Source organism: Heloderma suspectum, chromosome Z, assembly GCF_057233095.1.
Source record: "Heloderma suspectum isolate Gila_16-S chromosome Z, 16-S_ref, whole genome shotgun sequence".
Lineage (NCBI taxonomy): Eukaryota > Metazoa > Chordata > Lepidosauria > Squamata > Helodermatidae > Heloderma > Heloderma suspectum.
Genome location: NC_139476.1, coordinates 5543217 through 5566205, shown reverse-complemented (window position 1 = coordinate 5566205; position 22989 = coordinate 5543217). Strand labels below are relative to the sequence as shown.

General features: G+C 50.6%; 1 protein-coding gene across 3 annotated transcripts in view; it reads right to left on the bottom strand.

Annotated features, from left to right (window-relative positions):
• ZFR2 (zinc finger RNA binding protein 2) overlaps positions 1-20641 on the bottom strand; it is a 44373-nt gene extending 23732 nt beyond the window's left edge. The window contains exons 1-9 of one of the 3 annotated variants that reach the window (XM_084826155.1): positions 20450-20641; positions 11566-11800; positions 9136-9253; positions 7380-7613; positions 6259-6581; positions 5145-5330; positions 4451-4670; positions 2450-2610; positions 1174-1293 (exon numbers count right to left, since the gene is read on the bottom strand). In XM_084826155.1, the coding sequence (XP_084682281.1) occupies positions 1174-1293; positions 2450-2610; positions 4451-4670; positions 5145-5330; positions 6259-6581; positions 7380-7613; positions 9136-9253; positions 11566-11800; positions 20450-20496 (1644 nt within the window). In that variant the 5' untranslated portion in view covers positions 20497-20641. The remainder of the gene's footprint in view (positions 1-1173; positions 1294-2449; positions 2611-4450; positions 4671-5144; positions 5331-6258; positions 6582-7379; positions 7614-9135; positions 9254-11565; positions 11801-20449) is intronic. The other 2 variants (XM_084826154.1, XM_084826153.1) reach the window with 2 other exon arrangements.
• Between the last annotated feature and the right edge of the window lie 2348 nt (positions 20642-22989).

The window sequence follows — 22989 nt, the reverse complement described above, 5'->3', positions numbered from 1 at the left end:
CATAAGACGACAGGTTGATACAACCCATAATATTTTTTTAAAGGTTAACCAACAGAATTTTATAGAGGGAGTGTAACACACAAGTTAGCATGAACCCCGCAAGTTGTTCACCAAAGAGATGAATCCAACCGCGATGAAGTAGACTTTTTCTACATTGGAAAATCCAAATGAGATAATAGGAAAGGGCAGCGCCTCCAGGCAGACCTGGGAAAGACCTGTGTCTGAAACCCTGGAGAAACGCAGCCAGTCAGTGCAGAGAGTTTGGAACCCCATGGACCAAAGAGCTGATGTGACATATAAGGCAGGTTCTGACGTTCCTTTTTAAAATCAGCCCTTGAGAACGAAGAGGATCTTAATTTTTCAGGCGAAGGGCTGTAGCTCAGCGGTAGAGTTTCACTTTGGACACAGAAGGTCTCAGGTTCAATCCCTGGCATGTCTGAGTAGGGCTGGGGAAGACCCCCTGCCCGAAACCACGGATAGAGAGTCAGCTACCGAGTCAGATCACTGGGAAACAGAAATCTTGAGGGAGTGCCGGAGCCCAAGGCCCTCCACAGCGAGCACACATCCAAACCCAGCTTCTCCCAGCTTTCATGCCACACCCTTTGGAGATGGGCTGAGCTTCAAAAAAATTTGGCTTGTGGTGTTGAAACCTACCGAGCCAAAAGAGGGCTGGCTCCAGGTTTGAGGCGGGGCCCTCAGCAAAGTGCCCTCTCTGGTGGGCTGCCTCTTACGCGCAGGTGGCCTGATGGGCTTATTTGGGGGCAGTGGCAGCACTGTGTTCAGAGCAGAGCAGCGGTGTCTGGGAGCTGCCCTTTCAATTTCCCTCCGTGCCTTACAGCAGGGGTGTCGAACCTCAAGCCCACGGACCAAATCTGGCCCTCCAGTGTTCACCAGATGGCCCTGCCCCCTTGCCCCTGACTGCCAATCATTTGCTTCTGGAGCAAGTTGCCCAGCATTAATGGGAGCATTGGGGGAGGAGAATTAAACGGGGCATTGACACCCCAACAGTTGCCAGAGGATGCGGTGGTGCCGATGACAGGCCTGAAACTAAAGGTAGCCAGCCTGCCGGGTGTTTGTCCACCCCAGCGTGGTCGCCTGCGTTTGGCTGGGAGCATCGCCTTAACAGACTTGACCTAAAAAGGGCGGCCTCTCCAAGCCCCCTGGAGGTTGTACCTTGTACTGCAGCCGGTGTCGGCGTCCCTTAAGGTGCATGTCCTTGGCATTGGGGTCGTTGAAGCTGCACTCGCAAAGCTTGCAGTGGAAGCGAACCATCTTGCCTTTGTCGTTGTGAACCTGGGGAGGTGAGAGGAGGAGGAAGCATCACCGACAGCCCCTGCTCCAATAGCATCTTTTCATCCAGGCTAGAGCAGGACAGCTCCACCGCAGCTAGGCCAAAAATCAGCTCAGCCATCTCACCCCAGCACAATGTGAAAGAAACCAGGCACTGCAAGCCCCCCATCTTGCCAGACCCTCAGGGGAAGAGGCAGACATGGAAGCGGAAGGGTGCCAAGGGGCCCCGGCACAGCCTTGCCAAGTCTCATCTGTCTGCTCCAGAACGTGGGGGTGCACAAAATGACAGCTGCCAACCGGAAAAGGGGGGTTGTCAGAGGGCTTGGCTGGACTTCTCACATCACGTTAACTGGTCTGTCTTTATACTGCCAGCGGTCCTGCGGAGCCCAGCCAGAATGACAGAACAACTGTGCCGTTTGCCAGGTCTCAGAAATACTATGGATCACTCAAGAGTATTCTGACCGTTCTCAATTTCTTGGCATATCAGTTTTAACTTAGACATCTTAATCCCTTAACTGCAAAACTGGCTAGCTTGGGAATCGGATGACCACCAGCCAGGAACCAGTGTAAGAGCCATCTACAACCTCTACATATACTTTTAAAAAATTGCTTTGCTATTCAATTCAACCAGTAGCGATCGTGGGAAGAATTATCCTTGGGTTAGGTAAGGACAAAACCCTGGTGCCAAACGCTCCTTCTAATGGCGAACTCAGGTGGTGAGTGCCAACAGCACTGAAGCCAAAATGGAGCTACTGAGACACAAGGCGGCGGTTTCAGCATGCCTAGGGGAACCCTGATGTTTAGAGAAGTACAAAAAATATATATTTAAAAAGATAAGGGGAAACTGTCCCCGCTCTGCCCCCTGCAAACACAGCCCAATGAGGACTGAGCATGTTCAGTAGACAAAAAATGGAGAGAGTGATTGTTGGAAAACACAGAAGTGGAGGGAGAAGAGTGAAATGTCTGCTTGGAAGGAAGGGCTGGCTGGAGCCCTGAACAGATGCATCTGCTGCAACGTTCTGTTGCCGGTTCCACTCGTTCTAACGTATTAGGACAGCATCCTGCTCCCCAAAGTTCACGCTAAGGTTTCTTAACAGAAGACGCTCCCAGGATTTTAAAGGTAACCCCACAAAAGCCTTCAAAGGGGCCCCTCCCTTACCTCTTCCACGTAATCATGACCCACGGGTTGTACGTCCAGGAGATCTCCCAAGCCGTCCCCGGAGCCGTCGAGTGGGAGTGGTTCCACCTGTGCCGCCACTCGGGGTTGCGTCCCCTTCACTTCGTCCTGTTTTGTGCTCGTCGCCTGAAGCTTGTTTGCACCTGAACAGGAAGAGACACGCTGCTCATGTGCTTTAGCTCTCGATTGGCCACAAGGGGGAGGGAGTGTCTGCCTGGCTAGTGACCAATTGGCTAGGGGAAGAGGGACGAGTTGTCAACACTGCCCCCCATCACTGACTGAGGCTCACCCACTCACATCCGCAGCAGAATGAGGGGCTAAGAAAGGACTGTACCACTTCACACTACAGATGGGCAGGGGAATCAGCTTTTTTAATGCCCTCCTGTATTAAACAAACATACTCCCCAAGCAGAAGATTAGCACTTAGAAAAGAGGTGGGCTAGAACCTCTCTTCCTGATGTGCGGTTGCTTTTGTCCTCATCATTTTGACTTGCAGAAATGTCTCTTTTTTTAATGGGGGGGGAGCATTTAAGAAATGGAACAGATTTGGCCTTTGTGGCTTTAGAGGGAAGGACTCAAATGGATGGGTGGAAATTGCAAATATTTGCAATGATGATGATGACGACGACGACGCAGGGAAGCAGAGTTCAGCTAAACCTCCAGAGAAGCATTCCAATGGCCTTTACAGATGGTGTGTTGTAGGTGTTTAATCAGAGGCCAGAGGGCCATCTGTCTGGGATGCTGCAGCTGGAAGATGCTGACTGTGAGCAGGAGGTTTGACTAGATGACCTCCAAGTTCCCCTCCAACCCTACATTCTATAGCAGCCTTCCCCATCCATGGCCATAATAGCTGGGGATGATGGATGCTGTAGTCCAACACCATCTGGAGGACACCAGGTTAGGAAAGGCTATTCTAGGGTGTCTCCCACCTGCAGCCAGATTTATGTCCATCCACTCGCCCCCTCTCTGGACTCCACCACCTCACCCACCCGCACCAGAACACCTCTCTGTTTGAGCTGGCTTTCAGGCACCAGGACTCTGAGCCAGCTTGCCATAAGGACATCAGAAGAGCCCTGCTGGATCAGACCTAGGGCCATCTTTTACACCATTCTGTTCATACAGTGGCCAACCAGCTCCCCACATGGAAGCAGGACATGAGTGCAACAGCACCCTCCTCCCCACGTTCCCAGAAACTGGTGTACATAGGCATACTGCCTCGGAAAGTGGAGGCAGTATAGAGACATCAGGTCTTGTAGCCATTGATAGCCTCATCCTCCAGGAATTTGTCCAGCCCCCTTCTAACGCCATCCAAATTGGTGGCCATCGCTACGTCTTGTGGTAGCGAGTTCCATAGTTTAACTCTGCGCTGTGTGAAGAACACAGTCCTTTGATGTGTCCTGAGTCTCCCACCAATCTCCTTCATGGGATGGCCCCATTGGGGTTCTAGAATTATGAGGGAGAAAAATGTCTCCCTATCCACATTCCCCAGAGCGTGCATAATTTTGTACCCCTCTCCCCATGACCTGAGTTCGATCCCAGCGGAAGCCGCGTCTCGGGTAGCTGGCTCAGGTTGACTCAGCCTTCCATCCTTGCGAGGTCGGTAAAATGAGCACCCAGCTTGCTGGGGGAAAGGTAGTCATGACTGGGAAAGGCCATGGCAAACCACCCCGTTATAGTCTGCCATGAAAACGCCAGCACAAGTGGCGTCCCTCTAGGGGTCAGCAATGACTCGGTGCTTGCACAGGAGGAACCTTTCTTTCTTCTCCAGTCTCCCCTTAGCCTCCTTCTTTCCAAGCTAAACAAAGCCAGCTGTGATAACCTTCCTTCATTGGAGAGATGCTCCACTTTCGTCCTTCTCCTCTTTCTCCACGCCATGCATCGTTTTGTGCACCTCTATCACGTCCCTCCTTCCTCGCCAATTTTCCAAGCTAAACAATCCCAGCCGCTGTAACCTCCCCCCACTCCTTGGTCTGCAAGGTGTACCTGCCAAGGTGAGCTTTGCCGCAAGGGGTTTCTTTGCAGGCGCCGCCTTGCTCGTGCCAATGATGCTGTTGGCTGCCCCGACAGCCGGCTTGGCTGGCGCAGCCGAGGCATGGAGTGCTTGCTTGCTGGCCGAGCCGTTGGCAGGGCCTGACGAGGCGCTGACCAGCATGGGCTCGACGGACGGGATGGGTTTGCCCAGCTTGGTGTGCAGCTTGAGAACCTGGAACACAGATGTGAAAAGTCACCTTGGGCGAAAGATGCAGCAGGGACAGGCCCTAAAGGAGGGGCAGCTAAAGAGGGGCAGGATCCGGGAGTCTCTGGAGGGCAGGGCCACCCCGAAGGAAAGTGCTTGGATGCCAGCCAGACCCGGCGATTTGGCCCAGGAACAGATCTGGATGTGCAAAAGATGAAGGCATCTGCCATTTCTGAAGCCCCCATTTCTTTTGGCAGTGTCCAAAACAGGGGCTTCTGAACCTTCGGAGAGGTGGTGACTGACCACTGGGAGTGGTGGTGTAGTGCGGGCAGGGCTCGCGGGGCAAAGCCTTGGGGCTTTTTCATTAGCATCTACAATGATGCCATGGTCCACCGCTTTCAGACTTCCATGTTCTACTCCCGCCTGCTGGTTTCTATAGCAATGCTCTAATCAGGTGCCTGACCCTATGGCTTTTTCTGGGCTCCCCCTGTAATCCCCTACCTTCTGGTGCTTTGCTCCTCGGATGTGGGCCACATAGGCATCTGCCCCTGTGCAAGAGACATCGCAGAGCTCGCAGTGCAGCTGGGTCTGGACCCCACGAGGGCCGCTCCCGCCAGCCTGGCTCCCCGTCTTCAGGGCGGCTTCCTTTTTCTTGTGCTTTTGGCCTTCTAAGTGCTCCCGGTAAGTCTGCGGGGGGGGGGGGGGGATGGCAGGATCAATCCTGGAATACTTTCATGGCTTAAAGTGTGAGCACGTAAGAGTGGAGACCGATCCCACCACATGGACCAGGAGCTCACAGAGCAGAATGCTCGCTCCACTGTAGGGAAAAATCTCCTGAATGTAGAAAACTAGCATCTCACAAAGGTTAGGTCAGAATCCTTCTCCCTGAGATGCTAGTTTTCTGATTGTGGGGATTTCTGTTTGTTTGTGTGGAGGAGCATTTGAACCCTGTAAGCCTCCACACCCTGCAGACTGAAGTGGTATGGCCCAGGCTGACCATCTCAGGGAGAACTCGGACCCGAAAATCTAGCAAAGCAGCCTTTGGAAGGGACACTGTGGGAACACAGAAAGCTGCTTTATATCAAGTGAGACCACTGGTCCATCCAGCTCAGTAGTGTCTGGGGAATTGGTGGCCTTCCAGGTGTTGGACTCCAGTTCCCATCAGCCACAGCCAGCATGGCCAATGGTCAGAGTGATGGGGCTTGCAGTCCAACACCTGGTCTACACTGACTGGCAGTGGCCTTCCAAGATTTCCGGCCATTTCCCCCCAGCTTCCCCCTCCAATCCCTTTATCTTTTTGTGTCTTTTAGTTTGTCAGCTTCCTGTATATATTGGCCGGTTGATAACTTTTGTGGCCTTACAGACTCAAAGCCAGCATTCCCAGATTACAGTATTACATCTGCATTACAGTCACTCATGATAAGTTCTATATCATCTTTGTTTTCCTTTGCCTTCTCCATCCCTTTTTCCTTTCGTGTTGTGCCTTTTCTAGATCGTAAGCTGGAGGGCAGGCACCGTCCTGTTTTTACTGGTTTCTGAACTGATCTGGGAGCCCTTCCGGAGGGAGAGCAGGGCATAATGGCTTCGAACAATTAAATAAAGCGCAAAGGCTCACCTGGGGACCAGCGCAGCTGATCTTGCAGATCTCGCAATAGTGAAGCTGGGGCTGTTTCGGGGGGCCTTTGGGCTTCAGCGGCTTGCTGGGAAACGGGGGCTTCTTGTTGTAGCCGCCGCCCATGATGGAGCTGGCCCTGCCGCCGCTCCACAGGGAGCCCCCCATGGGCTTCGGCTGCTGCTGGGGGGGCTGTGGCGGCTGCTGCTGGGGGGGCAGCGGCTGCAGCTGCGGCGGCTGGGGCACGAGCGGCTGCTGAGGGGCCTGGTAGTACGAAGCGTTGGCCACCGTGTACACAGCAGCATCGTAGCTGGCATAGTTTGACCCTGGGGACAGGAGGCGGGAAGAGGGAGAGAGAGAAAGGGAAGCCGTTCCCACTGATCCTATTTTTCTTCTGAGCAAAGCAGGCTATCATGCCCCCGCTAGAGGAATCCTCCTCAGAAGAGGAGTCAGACGTCGCAGAGACAACCACGGAATGGCCCATGTCCGAAGACCAGGAGGAGCCCTGGCCCTTGGGGGAGGGGTGGGGACTCCATCTCAGGGACAGAGGCCGAGCGACCCCCTAACTCCCCAAGAGTGGTGGCATCTCCAGATGTAGGCCAGAGGAACCCCTGTGAGGAGAAGTGCCTGTTTACAAAGGAAGGCTCCTTGTGACTAACAGACTCCTCTTGACTCCTCATGAGGAGGACTTCTTACACAAGCCTCTGATGTGATGCAGCAGAGTCCTGGGTGGGGCTTTGGAAGCTCTGGCTAAATGAGCTTTCAGCTGGACTTGCTAGCTGCTGGAACAATGTCTTTCTAATAACTCCAGTGCCTTCAAGCCTTGCTTCCTGACTGATCTCTGTGCTGCTGACCTTGGACTCCTGCTAGACTCTGGACTGCATTCGTGTTTGACTGGTAATGTTCTGCTCTTGACCTTTGCCTGCTTGCTGCCTTCTCCTGCTCTGAACTGCCCCCTTGCTGGACTGATAAAACGGTGTTTGATCCTTTTGCATATACACTGACTTGCTATCAGACCTGCCCCATAGTTGGCCCTAAGCTGAGCTGGAACCAGCCATAGCAGGACAGGGAGTAAGGAAAGGCAGGCAGGGGGCTGGGGAGAGACGCCTCCACGAAGCTCTTACCAGAGTAGGAAGCAGGAGAAGAGTTGTACGAGGAAGCGGCATAGGAGGAGGAGGGGGCATACGACTGGATGGAAGGAGCTGGGACATTCTGCTGGCCCGTTGTGGCGGTTGGGTAGGTGTTGTAGTTGGACGAGGAAGCGTTCACGGCCTGCACCGGCTTGACAGGCGTCACTTGCCTCTGGGGCTGGCTCTGATTGTACGCTGCTGCAGGCTGGCTGTAGCCGCTCTGGGAGTCTACAGAGGACAGAGAACCGTTGGTAAACACTGGCAGGAGGCGGGCTGCTCAAGGCTCAATGGAGCCTAGCAAGTTGTGCCTGCAGCACCCTTTCCTTAAAAGGAAGAGCTCAGCTTGGCTGCCTTCACCTGTCCTCGGCCCCAAGAGGAGGGGCTGTCATGGCATATCTAAACCAGCGTCAAACACACTTTAATTCTTATGGCTTGAAACCGAGGAACCTCTGCCCAGTCCGTTTGGAGCAGGGCCTCTAGGAGAATTCTCGCCAGTTTCAGAAAATTATGCAGTTTTCTTGAGAGGGTCTCTGACACTTGAACCAACTTAAAAGCAATGTAATTCTTTGGTGCTGAAAAGCCTTTCAGCTGAGGTCCACTGGCTCAGGAGTTGTTTTCCTGACTTACAGGGCAATCCTCTACATACCCCAACCTGGTGCCTTCCAGATGTTTTGGACTGCAACTCCCATAATTCCCAGTTAGCATCCTGGCTGGAAATTATGGGAGGCTGGGGAAGGCTGATCTACCCAGACCTAAGTCCCGCTGCTACATATGTATACAGGAGAGGTCTCAGCAGTTTAACACAGGGGTGGGAAGAAGGTAAACCTGTGACTACTGGTAAATTTGAGTGATCTGCAGTAGCTAGCATGCTCAAGGTTTTGCTGCTGATGTTCAAAGCCCTAAACTGGGACCAGGATACATAGAAGACAGTCTTTCCCTCTATACACCAAATCGACCCCTGAAATCTTCTAAGGCTTTATTGTTCGTCCCACGACCAACAGTGTATTGCCAGGCAACGAGCAGGCCTTCTTGGTAGTGGCACCTGCCTTCTGGAACGCTCTCCTACGTGTGGTCTGAGAAGCAGAAATGGTGGCGAGCTTTAAACACCTCCGGAAGGTGTACGTGTTGACCCAGGATTTCTCTGAACTGTAATAGACTATGAGACTGCTCTGTTCTACTCTTTTTCCTGTTCAAATGTTTTCTTGTATTTATTATTTTTACATTGGCTTTTATATTGTTTATATAAACAGCTTAGAGATCTTAAAGTATCAAGCGGTAAAGAGGAAGAGTAAATAAAATGTATCAACCAGGATTTCCAACTTCCAATTCTTCAATAATAGCAGCAACAAAATGCCCTCACCACCACCACTCTAAATTATACTGTTGAAATGAAGAAAGCTTGGTGTAACCAGGAGCTCCGTTGGTTCTGGTACTCAAAGCCAACTCCTGGTCTCGGAATTCTTTAATTTCAAGAGTATGTCTTTCGACCCAGACTCTGGTTGGTGGATCTCATGATTACAGCAATAACCAAAGGGCATCTTACAAGCCTGAACCTCTGCCCACCCTTCATTCAAGACTCACACACGCACACGCACACACACACAACAATCACCATGCCAGCTCAGGTTCCCAAACCTTCCTCAACCCGTCCCCCCTCCTCTTTTATTGGTGACTCCACTTACCAAACGCTCCCGCCAGCCTCTGAACATGCCATAAATTACTTTCGCATTTGAACTCCCCGATAACTCACTCGAGTGGTAGTACGACTCCGTGGCCACATGCTGGGATGGCGTGGCCACTGCCTGGTAATACGGTTTGGCTTCATAGCCGCTGGTGGTCGGTGATCGGCCATAACTGTAGCCATCCTGCTGCAACAAAAACACAGAATGAGCAGAGGACAGGAAGGAGACCTTGAACACGTCTGCACAGAATCTGTAGCTCTCTGGTTTGTTTTCATTGTCAGACCAAAGAGGCTTGTGCTGGCAGTTAAGGCAATAGCTACAGTTTTCTGGAAATTTTCCTAATCGCTGTACATCGACTGGAACCTGATTTAGCATGCCTGACTTCTATTTCAGGAGTCAAAACTAGAGAAAAATGCTGTTCTAATTTTGCTTGCTCTATGAAGACCTCAAAAGCATTTCCAGCAGCCTGGAGAAAGCAGACAGGTGATATTTCTCTCATAATACGAGAACCTAGGGTCATCCCATGAAGCTGATTGGTGGGAGATTCAGGACAGAGAGAAGGAAATACACAGCACAGAGCTAAACTATGGAACTCGCTGCTACAAGATGTACTAATGGCCACCAACTTGGGAGGATTCTAAAAAGGTGTAGTGAGTTTGTTGGTGAGCAATAAGGTGGACTTCAGAGCATTCCTATATGCTGCTAGTAGCTACCTAGAGACCTATGTAGTTTAGCCTAGCCACCAGCTTTAAAGTTAATTAAGAAGCCCTTTCATGCAGGCCAGTAATTTACAGTTTCGCCTTGAAGCTGCTTTGCCCAGCTGGGTGATTTCAGCTCCTGAATGAAGAGATAAGTTTTGCTTCCCATGGGAAGGAGAAGCCCCCTATCAGCTCCTGAGCTTGGAGGGAGAAGAAACCTATAAAATCCAACCCGCAGGCTTTGTTCTTTGGTCTCGCTCAAAGGGGGAACAGCGCTGACAGCCTGGAGAACTTTAGCCAGTCCTGGGGGAGCAGCTTCTTGCCTGTCTTGGGGGCCCAGACAGACACTTCAGCTGGGAAGGCTTCATTGGCTGATGAGAGCTGTGAGCTTTCTCTGCATATTTATTCTGTATCTATTTTCTATCAACAAACTGTCATCCTTTTGCACAAGTGGTTTTGTTTCATCTCGGTAAACGAATCTCCATCATCTCCAAAAGCATCTAATTTGACTGGGACCTGGCTGAATCAGGACCCCAGATCAATACAGCGGGGGATCAGACAAAATCATGGAGAATAAAGCTATCAATGGCTACTACTTCATGATGGCGATGTATTACCTCCAGTATTGGAGGCAGTATGCCTCTCACTACCAGTTGCTGGGGGACACAAGAGGTGTGGGGGTGGATAAGAGGGGGTGTAATTTATACTCATGTCATGCTTGTGAACTTCCCATTGGGGTATCCGGTTGGCCACTATGGAACCAGAATGCTGGACTACAGAGGCCTTTGCTCTGATTCAGCACAGCTCTTATGGTCATGAGCCCCTAAACCAAGGGTGGGGAACTTCAAGGATATGGCCCTCCTGTGTTCCTCAGATGGCTACACCATATTTTCCCCACAACTGCTGTTCATTCGGTGGTTTCCAGGCATTTGTGTAGTTTCCCCCTGCCCATGCACACACGCTCTCTAAAAGGTTGACATTCCTCTCCTAAAGAAACTGTAATCCACAAGGTTTATATATCCATATCTGATGGAAATGTCCTGTTGTGTCACAGTTTTGGAACATCCTATTCTCAGAAATGGCAAGCATCACACATCAGCGTTGGCCCTATTAATAGAGGAAGAACAAAATGCACAAGTGATATCTAAGGGCTTAATCACGTTCATGCTGATGGTAGCCTGAAGAGTCATAGTTAAAAGCTGGGAAACTGCAGAACTTCTAACATTGAAATTTTTGTATACGGAACTGCGGTAACAAGCCACAGCAGAAAAATTGACATACCAACTGTAACTAACTGAAGGCAAAGTCAAAACATGTGAGTTTTATAAAATAGGGCACAATTTTATTCTATATGCTAATGAGGGACATACACAGCAGTATTTGTCAAAGCCTTTCATCAGACTGTGGATTTAACAGACTATTTAATCTGTTATGGTGAAGAATTATAAAGAAAAACTCCAAGCAGCCTATGGATTCCACCTGTATCTTGGTTTGTAGGGGAAAAGGGGAAAATATACATATATGTTAAATGTACTACTCTCTGTCAATAAGTAGATTTAAATCCAATGTGCTTCTTTTAAAAAATTATTAGTATTATTTTCTTTCTGTTGGTTTCTTTAATCTTGCTTTAGAAAACGAAAAATCTTTAAATACACACGCACATACAAAGAAATTCCTCACCTAAGACTGGAATGTGGCCCCAAGAGCTTCTCTGAAATTGAATTCAGCCCTCGGACTTAAAGAGGATCCCCAACCTTTCCTTAAACAAAAGTGACCAATGTAGGGAACCCGGTCAGCTACCTGATAGTTCTGAGCAACAGTAGGTTGGGGGGCGGGCTCCGGTTGCCGTGTCCCATAACCATAGTCTTGCGTCGAGGGGGGCTGGTAGCCACCGTAGGCTGCAGAAACCACCGGCCTGGCAGCCTGCACAGCTGGAGTATAGGTGGGTGCCACAGTATGGTCCACCCCTGGCGTCTGCTGGACAGCATAGCTTGCAGCTGTGGGAGGGTGGGTGTAAGCTGGAGCATGCTGGGCACTGAAAAAGAAGATAGAAAAAGGATTAAAAGAAAAAGGAGTAGACAATGTCAAATACAAAACAGTAAACATAAAAACAAACATCAGTGAAGTCAATGCAACTAATAAAAAATGAGCCAGTTGACCAGACTGCAATATTTACAGCAGCCACAACAGCCGGTTTACCAGGCCAAAGGCCTCTCTGAAGAAATATGCCTTTGCCACTGGAAAGTCATCAAAGATGAGCTCACTGGGGAGAGCATTCCGTAAGTTTTTTTTGGGAGGGGGGGGACCACTGAGAAAGCTCTCTCCCTCGCTGCCATCCTCCAAACTTCCCTCGAAGGAGGCCCTCAGATGTTCCTCACAGTGTATGGGTAAGTTCATACCCAGAGAGGCACTCTGTCAGGTATTCTAGTCCCCAGCCATTGTAAGGCTTTATAGGTCAAAACCAGCACCTTGAATTGGGCCAGAAATGTACAGGCAGCCAGTGCAAGCGGGCCAGAACCAGTGTTATATGCTCAGATCTTCTGGTCCCCATGATTAATCTGACCACTGCATTTTGAACAAGCCGCAGCTTCCAAGCAGTCTTCAAGGGCACCCCCCCCCCCCATGGAGTGCATTGCAGTAATCCTACCTGAAGATCACCAAAAACTACTAAAGCCAGGCTATTCCTGTCCAGAAAGGGGTGTAGCTGGGCCATCAGCTGAAGTTGGTAGAAGGCATTCTGTGATGCTGAGGCCACCTGAGCCTCAAGTGAGAATGGTGGCTCCAGGAGAACTCCCAAGCTATGAACATCCTCCTTCAGGAAGTGTGCAACCCTATCCAGAACAGGCTGATTGTTCTGAATGTCCTATAAAATTCCAATGAATGAGGCAGGGCCATTGCTGGATAAAAGCCTCATCTGGAAGCACCCTAAGTTTTTCTTCTTTTTTTCCCATGAGGAGCTGAAATGACCAGGAACAACATAAAAGTAAATCGCACATGGACAGGCTGGCTTGGAGTTGGAGGTTTTCCAGCTTAAAAACTGCAAGGGAAGCCACCCCAAATATTGTTCATCCTTTGTTCAGAAACAAGCTAATTTGAATTTGGCAAGAGGCGCGTGCGCGCATGTGTGTGTTTTCTTGCCCGGGAAGAACAGAGGACAAAGTAGCCAATTCATGTTGGCACAACGGGCTGCCCTCGGTTTGGCAGTGCACTGCCAGGTCTCCTTCGTGGACGAAGGAGGACAGATGCACTGGGAACGGTGAGGACATAACAGCCCAACAATTGCACCGCAATAATGTCCTGTTTATTTTACCATAGGCACGGAAAAAACATAACCTCCACCAAGGGCTGCAAATGACCAATGGAATGGTGTGCCTTACTCTGGAGACCACCACACTCTTTTTAAGGGTGGCCAAAAGATATTCAGAAACAATAAGACTCCAGCAGGTAACACTGTCAGCAGGCCAGCGTCAAAGGCAGGCAGGGTCAAGCACCTGTTGAGGGCCCACACCCCAGCAGGGCTCACTGACGAGACTCCCTTCTAGAGCTGGCACCTCTTCTTCCCCATTGCGGCCTGCTTGTTCACCTGTCTCTCTCCCTCTGGCCCAGGCAAAGATGGTAGTGAGGAAGAGGAGTGTCATTCCCTGACTGAAGAGTCCTCCTCAGAGGAGGAGCTGGGGCCCCCAGAAGTGCAGGGCACCCCAGACCAGGGACCGCCACCAGATCCACAGGTGCCTGAGCCCTCGGGAGAGGTGGCTACAGGGTCATTCCCGACCCAGGGTCATTCCCGACAGGAGAAAGGGCCTCTGCCTCCATGGCAGAGCCATCCTGATCCCCAAGAGTGTTGTCACCTCAAGAGACAGGCTGGCAGGGCTCCTGTGCGAAGGGGCACTCGCCTCCAGAAGAGGTCTCCTCAGGAGAAAGGGCCTCCTCAGTGGGCTCTGGCAAGGGAGCTCCGATTGCTGCAGCTGAGCTCTGGCTGGCTTTGGGCTTAAAAGCCTTCACTGGAAACCCAGTGTTGGAACAATTGGTCCACCCAGCCTCTGCCATGCGCCGTGCCCCCTGAAGCGCACCGAGACTGATGCTCTGTTTGCTGACCTTCTGGACTGCCCAACGACCCTGCTTCGGGACCATGTAACTGATTTACTGTGTTTGACCTCTTGCTCGTCGACTACCCCTGCTGCTGCCTGATTTCGTTGCCTGCCTGTGTCCTGACCTCCGCCTGGATTGTGACCACTCCTGCCTTAGCCTAAACCTCCTTGGACTGAAACCTGTGTGCCTGACCCTTTGCTTGCCAGCTTGACCATTCTATTGCATTGCTCCCTGTATTTGCTCACAAACAGCAAAGACTCAATCTACAGCAGGATAAGGAGCAGCAGACACCACGGCCTGCTTGCTCCCTGACTCTCTCCTTGTCAAGCAAGCAAGAGGTAGCCCTGATGAGAAAGAGGAGGAACAAGAGCAGCTGATGACAATGGCGGTGAGAAGGGAGACTCATTGAGGGAGAGCACCCACGGAGGGTGTCTTGCCAAGGGTCCTCTAAAACATGGAGCGCTTGCAAAAGGAAAGTGCACAGTTATTTCTAAGGAGAGATGAATCTGTCCATTTCTCCCAGTTTCTCCTTCTTCCAGTGTTAAGTTTGTTCAATCTCATTTCTCCCTCACTTTGCAACTTTTTTCTTTAAGCCCCCACCCCACGTTCTGCCCCAAAATCCATATGCATTTCTCCTAGTACACGCATTTCTGTACACATTTGCCTAACGTGCTCAAATGTTTGCAAGCTGTTTCTCCTCCAATAATGCTTTACGCTTTTCTTTGCTACATTTTCTTCAATACTGGATGCAGTTTTGAAAGCAGCTTCTGTTGTTGTCTAGCAAACTGCACCACAGAAGTCTGAAAAGCACACACACCGGAGGGCCCATGAAGGGTGTCTCACCCAAGAGCCCCCCAAAACCTGGAACTGGTACTGACTGTCAGAAATATTCTGAAACTAGAAACTGAAGAAGGGCTTGATGTAAAGAACAGCGCATCCCAGATAGAGTGGATGCAATTAACTAGAGGCAGAGATGAGGGAGGGAGACAAGCTGGCCTTCATTATGGACAGGACGTAGCCCCAGAACTGGTTTTCAGCCCTAGCACACAGTATGCAAGTAAGATGGAAGTTTCTTCTGCTGTTATGTCAAGCTTATTTCCACTGGCAACAGTCCTCACACAACTAGGATTAAGGGGAAAGGGTGTCACACCAGAAACCAAAGTGTTATGCCTCAGCACCTCACCTTATAAGGCTGCCACCCAATTAAAGCAATCATAGGTGTTAATTAAGTACATCTGCATAAGAAGCAGCCCCATTGAAGGCATCTCTGTTTTGGGTAGACAGGGAGTGGGAAAGGCCTCTTCTAAACAGAGCTTGCCCATTGAAGCTGTTAGCATTCCCTCTAATAGTGAACTCCGGTGGTGCATGTCGACAAGATGGCATGCAAAACGGGGCCACTGAGGAACAAGCAGGAAGTATCTGCATGCTCAGGCAAACTCCAAGGTGTGCAGAAGTACAAAAAACTTGAGGAGGGGATGGGGAAACCTGAGGGAGCAACAACAGTAAGCTACCAAAACAGCGCAGTCATGGCTGGGCATGTTCAGTCCACATCTTGCTTTCTGTTGATGGGGAAAACCCGGAATGGTGTGTCCTGGAATAGGGCCTGGCTGGCTGGTTGGAAACCAATATAGGGGACAACTGTCAAGGAGCTCCCTGGCGGCCTCTTTCAGTAAACTCTAATAGCCAACTCAAGACACAGAGAAAGGATTCTTTTCAAAGCTTTAATCCTTTTACAACTTAATGACTCTTTCAGATGCTAATCACCAGCGACTAAAGCAAGGTACAGCAGAGTGGCCTAAGCTTCGAATAGGCAGTTGATCCCCGTTTGAAAGAGAGTCACTTGAAGACCCAAAACTTATGGGCTAGGGAGAGATCCTCCCTCTTTCCCTTGGGTCCACGGGAGGCGGCCGTTGCTTGTGCACCAAACAGGCGCTACGCCTCCTTTCCGCGCCCTCCATCGCTCGTTGCTCCCTGCGTCTGCGTCGAGCATCTAGCAAGCCAAGCCTCGTTCCCGCACTTTCTCGCTGCTAGGATCACTATCTACCTCAGGAATGCCGGCAGGAGGAATCTCTGCCAGCTGCTGTCCCCGTGAGGGATGAGCTGGCCCCTCTCCCATGGATGGCTGTTCCTCCTCGGAATCAGAACTGCTCTGGGGCTCTATGGGCTCAGTTTCCGCCCTGACAACAACCATTCTAATCCCAGACTACCTTGCAGAGGTATTGTAAGCAGGGCTGGCTTAATGTCGGCAAAGCAATTGGCAGTATGCCATATATGATTAGTTTTCCTGTAGTGATAAAGACTGTGACCTGGGAAACTGCTGGCCCCAAACTCCCACAAATAAATTAAAAATGAACATCAGAAGCTGCCTTCTATCAAATGTAACCATTGGTCCATCTGGCTTGGTATTGCTTACACTGACTTGCACCTGCTCTCCAGGGTATCAGATGGGGTCTTTCCCAACCCTACCTGGAAATGCTGGACATTGAACCTCGGACATTCAGCATGAAAAGCAGGTGCTTTGCCACAAAACTACAGCCCTCCCTCTTGGTCTTGAATAAGAATGCTTTAACTATGAACCCAGGAAGTTGCCTTACAGCAAGTCTGACCAGTTGTCCATCTAGCTCAGAATTGTCTGCCTTGACTTACAGCAGCTGCCTGGAGTTTCAGACAGGGGCCCTTCCCGGTCCTGCCTAGAGACGTCAGGGACCAAACCTGGGATGGTCTGCATGCCAAGCAAGGGTTCTCCCAATGAGCTATGACACCTTTCCTGGCCTATCTCAAAGCATTACAGTAAGGATTATAAGGTAACACATACAAAGCCCTTCGAACCCCTGAAATACATTATGTATAATATCCACTCTCTCCCCATCGGCAAAGCAGGGAATAACTGCAATAATGCAACGTTACACGCAAGTGAAAGGATATCATATTCTTCCCCCATTTATTCCACCTCCATTTCCCTCCTGTTTCTCTGTCATCTCTCTTGTGCTGATTTCTAGATTGTAAACTCCTCCGGGCAGGGACCTCTCTTCGTATCATTATAATTATTCATTAACTAGCACAAGGATTACAGCTCAGCCTCGCAGGGCATTTGGAAGGAGGGCTGAGATGGTGACATGCTTTGAGCGCTTGGCAAAATGAAATTAAAAGAAATAAACAAATATGATTCTCTGTTTTCTCAGGCCCAGGTTTCCAACACGCACAGTTCCCTTCTACTTCCAGCCACTTGGAATGTATTCATAAAGAAAAGCAGAGCAGAAGTTGCAAAATAAAATTTAAATAAAATACAATCTGGCGGGCAATTATAATACTGCCTTATCTTGAAGGATTTCTGTAAGGATTGTTGAAATAATGAATATGAAGGATTATGAAATGGGCTAGACAACAAACATAATTTATTCTCTGAGCTCCCCCCCTCCAATCCTGCCATATTGGAGGGGGGTGTTAACTATAATACTGGCCTACCTCACAAGGCTGCTGCACAGATTGATGAAATAATGTATGCCAAGTAATTAAAAAACTTTAAATGAGCTACAGATGATTACCTGTTCTCTAAGCTCCCCTCACAATTCCAGTTAACGGGGGGGGGGGGGGAGATGATATTTATACTACCGTCCTACCCGGCAAGACAGTTGTAAGGATGGCTGCGAGAATGAGTGCAAATCTCTCTGAATGCTTGAACTGGGCTACAGACGAGTATCCATCTGCCCCCTGCCATATGGGGAGAGGGGAGAATGATCAGTATAACGCTGGACTACCTGGCAGGGCTGTTATTAGGAGCACTGAAATAACGATCACAAAGCATTTTCAGCACTTGACATAGGCTAGAGATGAGTATTTGGTCGGTCACACTTCCAATACGGGGAGGGAACTATCATTATGATACCAGCCTACCTCACAGGGTTGTTGCAAAGACAGCTGAAATAGTACACGTCAAGCAGTCCGAAACAGACTATTCAAGTGTTTGTGTGTCCCTACCCCCACCCCTGGCCCGGCAACTTCCCTATCTGTCATACTGGAGCGGAGAAAAAATAATCACTATAAAATTGGCCTGCCTGGCAGGACTGTGGTAAAGGAGGGCTGAGGCCACAAGTATTTTGAAATGATATAGAGATGATTATTTGTTCTCTCAGCCCCACTTTCCCCTGCTGCACCTGCCATACTCAGGACAGAGAGGGGCAGAAGAATATTTTTATTATTATTATTACATTTATATCCCACCTTTTCCCACAACGAGGCATACACGATTCTCCTCTCCGTGTTATCCTCACAACAACCTTGTGAGGTAGGTTAGGCTGAGTCAGTGCCTGGTCCAAAGTCACCCAGTGAGTTTCATGGCCAAGTGGGGACTTGAACCCAGTCCAACACTCTAACTGCTACATCATGCTGGCTCTCCACTTGACAATTATATTCCCAGCCTACCTCATAGGGCTGTTGTGAGGAGAACTGAGATAAAACAGGCAAATGGCCTACAGATGACTATTTGTCCTCTCTCTCCCTTCCTCATGTCTGGGGAAGGGAAACAGGGAGGGATGGGATAACATGACATTCGTAACTCCAACCTACTTGGCAGGGCTGTTGTGAGAATGGTTGAAGCGGACACGCTTGCTGAATTCTTCCAGTGCTAGCCCAGCTCTCACCTGCAGGGCCCCAGTTTAGAGCAACGGCTCTAGACAATGGGGTGCCCTTCAAACCTAACAGACTACAGCTTCCATCATCCACCAGGCAGCTCTCCAGGTGCACTGGACTACAGCTCCCATCATGCTGACTGAGAGATGATGAGACCCGTAGTCCATCACATTTGGAGGGCACCCAATCGGTTGAGCCAATGATCTATCCTGGGGCCCTCAAGGAGTGTCAGACTACAACTCCCAGCATCCCCCACCCAGTGTGATAGCTTTAGCCCAATGCACCTGCACAGTTGCCTGGGGGATAAAAGGCCCTGTACTGCATTACATTTGGAGGGCACCCTATTGGCTAGAGCGGCTGACCTACCCCGGGGTCCCCCAGCTGTGTCAGACTACAATTCCCAGCATCCCCCACCCAGTGTGATAGCTTTAGCCCAATGCACCTGCACAGTTGCCTGGGGGATAAAAGGCCCTGTACTGCATTACATTTGGAGGGCACCCTATTGGCTAGAGCGGCTGACCTACCCCGGGGTCCCCCAGCTGTGTCAGACTACAACTCCCAGCATCCCCCACCCAGTGTGATAGCTTTAGCCCAATGCACCTGCACAGTTGCCTGGGGGATAAAAGGCCCTGTACTGCATTACATTTGGAGGGCACCCTATTGGCTAGAGCGGCTGACCTACCCCGGGGTCCCCCAGCTGTGTCAGACTACAACTCTCAGCATCCCCCACCCAGTGTGATAGCTTTAGCCCAATGCACCTGCACAGTTGCCTGGGGGATAAAAGGCCCTGTACTGCATTACATTTGGAGGGCACCCTATTGGCTAGAGCGGCTGACCTACCCCGGGGTCCCCTAGCTGTGTCAGACTACAACTCCCAGCATCCCCCACCCAGTGTGATAGCTTTAGCCCAATGCACCTGCAGAGTTGCCTGGGGGATAAAAGGCCCTGTACTGCATTACATTTGGAGGGCACCCTATTGGCTAGAGCGGCTGACCTACCCCGGGGTCCCCCAGCTGTGTCAGACTACAACTCCCAGCATCCCCCACCCAGTGTGATAGCTTTAGCCCAATGCACCTGCACAGTTGCCTGGGGGATAAAAGGCCCTGTACTGCATTACATTTGGAGGGCACCCTATTGGCTAGAGCGGCTGACCTACCCCGGGGTCCCCCAGCTGTGTCAGACTACAACTCCCAGCATCCCCCACCCAGTGTGATAGCTTTAGCCCAATGCACCTGCACAGTTGCCTGGGGGATAAAAGGCCCTGTATTGCATTACATTTGGAGGGCACCCTATTGGCTAGAGCGGCTGACCTACCCCGGGGTCCCCCAGCTGTGTCAGACTACAACTCCCAGCATCCCCCACCCAGTGTGATAGCTTTAGCCCAATGCACCTGCACAGTTGCCTGGGGGATAAAAGGCCCTGTACTGCATTACATTTGGAGGGCACCCTATTGGCTAGAGCGGCTGACCTACCCCGGGGTCCCCCAGCTGTGTCAGACTACAACTCCCAGCATCCCCCACCCAGTGTGATAGCTTTAGCCCAATGCACCTGCACAGTTGCCTGGGGGATAAAAGGCCCTGTACTGCATTACATTTGGAGGGCACCCTATTGGCTAGAGCGGCTGACCTACCCCGGGGTCCCCCAGCTGTGTCAGACTACAATTCCCAGCATCCCCCCGGGGGATGCTGGGAGTTGTAGTCTGACACGGCAAGAGGGCAACACGCTGGGGGAGGCCGATCTATCCCCTCAGCAGCCGCCCCCAGAGAAAAAAAGAGCCGCTCCATCCAGCAGTTGACAAGACCGGCCCACCTGACAGGGCTGTTGTGAAGGGCGGCCGAGGAAGGGGCGGCTCCGGAAGGCTGCGGGAGCTTCCCCGGCGCGGGCAGGGCCGTGGCGACGAGGGCCTGGCGCCTGCCCTCAGCACCGCCACAGGGCGGCTCCGCCCCCCACTCCGCCCCCCCAGTACCTGTATTGCGGCCCGGCGGCGAACCCGTAGTAGTTGCTGGCCGCCATCTTGGCGTCTTCACAGGGCGGCCGGGTAGGAGAGGGAGGGGGCTGGGGCGCGCGGGGCACGCCGGGAAACCCGCGACGCACGGCACGCACACGCCGCCGGCCGGCCGGCCGGCTCGCGCGCTGCCCCAGCAACAGGCCACGCCCACGCCTGACTCTCTCCGCTCCCCCTCGCCATAGACGTACATCCTGTAGAGAGAACTACGGAAGCAGACTTCCGGGTTCATTAGACCCCGTCCCCCCTCCTTCAGGTATTTCCTTTTCGTTACCAGCAGCTGTCCATAAACGTATAACCAAAATAGAGGGAGCGACAAGGAGCGCACTTCCGAGGTCATTTGAGCTCCCGCCTCTGCTTCAGATTTTTACTGTCATTTAATTTTCATCGCCGGCTTTTGCTTCTCCCTATTTCCCCCCCCCCCCCCCCAGGACCTTTCAGGGTAAAGCCCAACGTAAGTCCTACGCAGAGTAGACCCATCGAAATTAATGGGGTTTACGCTAATCCTGACTAAGCCCCATTCATTTCAATGGGTCTACTCTAAGTAGGGCTTATCCTGTCTTTCAGGGTAAAGCCCAACGTAAGTCCTACTCAGAGTAGACCCATCGAAATTAATGGGGCTTGCGCTAATCCTGACTAAGCCCCATTCATTTCAATGGGTCTACTCTAAGTAGGGCTTATCCTGTCTTTCAGGGTAAAGCCCAACGTAAGTCCTACTCAGAGTAGACCCATCGAAATTAATGGGGCTTGCGCTAATCCTGACTAAGCCCCATTAATTTCGATGGGTCTACTCTAAGTAGGGCTTATCCTGTCTTTCAGGGTAAAGCCCAACGTAAGTCCTACTTACAGTAGACCCATCGAAATTAATGGGGCTTACGCTAATCCTGACTAAGCCCCATTCATTTCGATGGGTCTACTCTAAGTAGGGCTTATCCTGTCTTCCACCCTAATATTGTAAGCGTCGGGGCAGGCACTGTCTTATTATTCACGTATTTATTATTTTCATATTGTATTTTATTTAATTTTTATGTTAACCACTTAGAGACCTTATGCTATCAAGCGGTGTATAAGCAGTTTAAGTAAAATACATGAGTATGCCATCTGGGAGCCGTTCTGGCTGACGAGCTGGGTAAAAATGCTGTTATCTAATAAACAAAAGTACTAGGATTGTGATCCTATACATGTCTACTCAGGAGTAAGCCCCATTGAGTTCAATAGAACTTTCTCCTATTAAGTGCGGATAGGATTGCAGCCTTAATGGTTGGGGCATAGACTTGAATTACTGTGATGTTGAATGGTTTGCCTTGGATTCGTACTGAGATCATTCTATCGTTTTTGAGATTGTGCCCCAGTACTGCTTTTCCCACCCTTTTGTTGACTACGAGTGCTACTCCATTTCTTCTAAGGGACTCTTGCCCACAATAGTAGATACGATGGTCACCTGAATTAAATTCGCCCATGCCTGTCCATTTTAGTTCGCTGATTCCCAAGATGTCGATGTTCAATCTTGCCATCTCATGTTTGACCACCTCCAGCTTACCTTGATTCATTGATCTGACATTCCAGGTTCCTAAACAATATTGTTCTTTACAGCATCGGATTTTCTTTTCACCGCCAGACACATCCACAGCTGAGTGTCCTTTCGGCTTTGGCCCAGCCGCTTCACTCTTTCTGGCGCTACTTGGAAATTCCCTCTGCTCTTCCCCAGTAGCATATTGGACACCTTCCGACCTGAGGGGCTCATCTTCCGGCGTCATCTCTTTTAGCCTTGTGATACGTTCCATGGGTTTTTCTTGGCAGGAATACTGGAGTGGGTTGCCATTTCCTTCTCCAGTGGACCACATTTTGTCAGGACTCTCCACCATGACCTGTCCGTCTTGGGTGGCCCCGCATGGCATAGCTTATGGCTTCACTGAGTTATGCAAGCCCCTTCGCCACAACAAGGCAGTGATCCATGAAGGGGAACCAGCCCATACTCCAGGAAATACAGCAAGACTGCTCGCTTGAGGGGATGATATAAAAGGCAAAACTGAAGTACTTGGGCCACATAATGAGAAGATGGGACACCCTGGAGAAGATGCTGATGCTAGGAGAAGTGGAAGGCCAAAGGAAGAGGGGCCGACCAAGGGCAAGATGGATGGATGACATTCTGGAGGTGACAGACTTGACCTTGGGGGAGCTGGGGGTGGCGATGGCCGACAGGAAGCTCTAGCGTGGGCTGGTCCATGAAGTCACGAAGAGTTGGAAGCGACTGAACAAGTAAACAACCAAAAAAAGGGCCGCCAAAGGGTTTTTTTTGTTTTACTTTGACATGGGATAAAAATGCTTCAAATAAATATATTAACAAAATTTATAACCTACTCTACTTCTAAAAAATGTTTCCCAAGTGGTGAACACTGAAGGCGGGAGTGGGTTGGGGATCAAAACATAAATAAATACGAATATTTAAAATCAATTTTGTATCAAAACAAAGCTGGTCATTCAGGAAAAGCTTGTTTAAA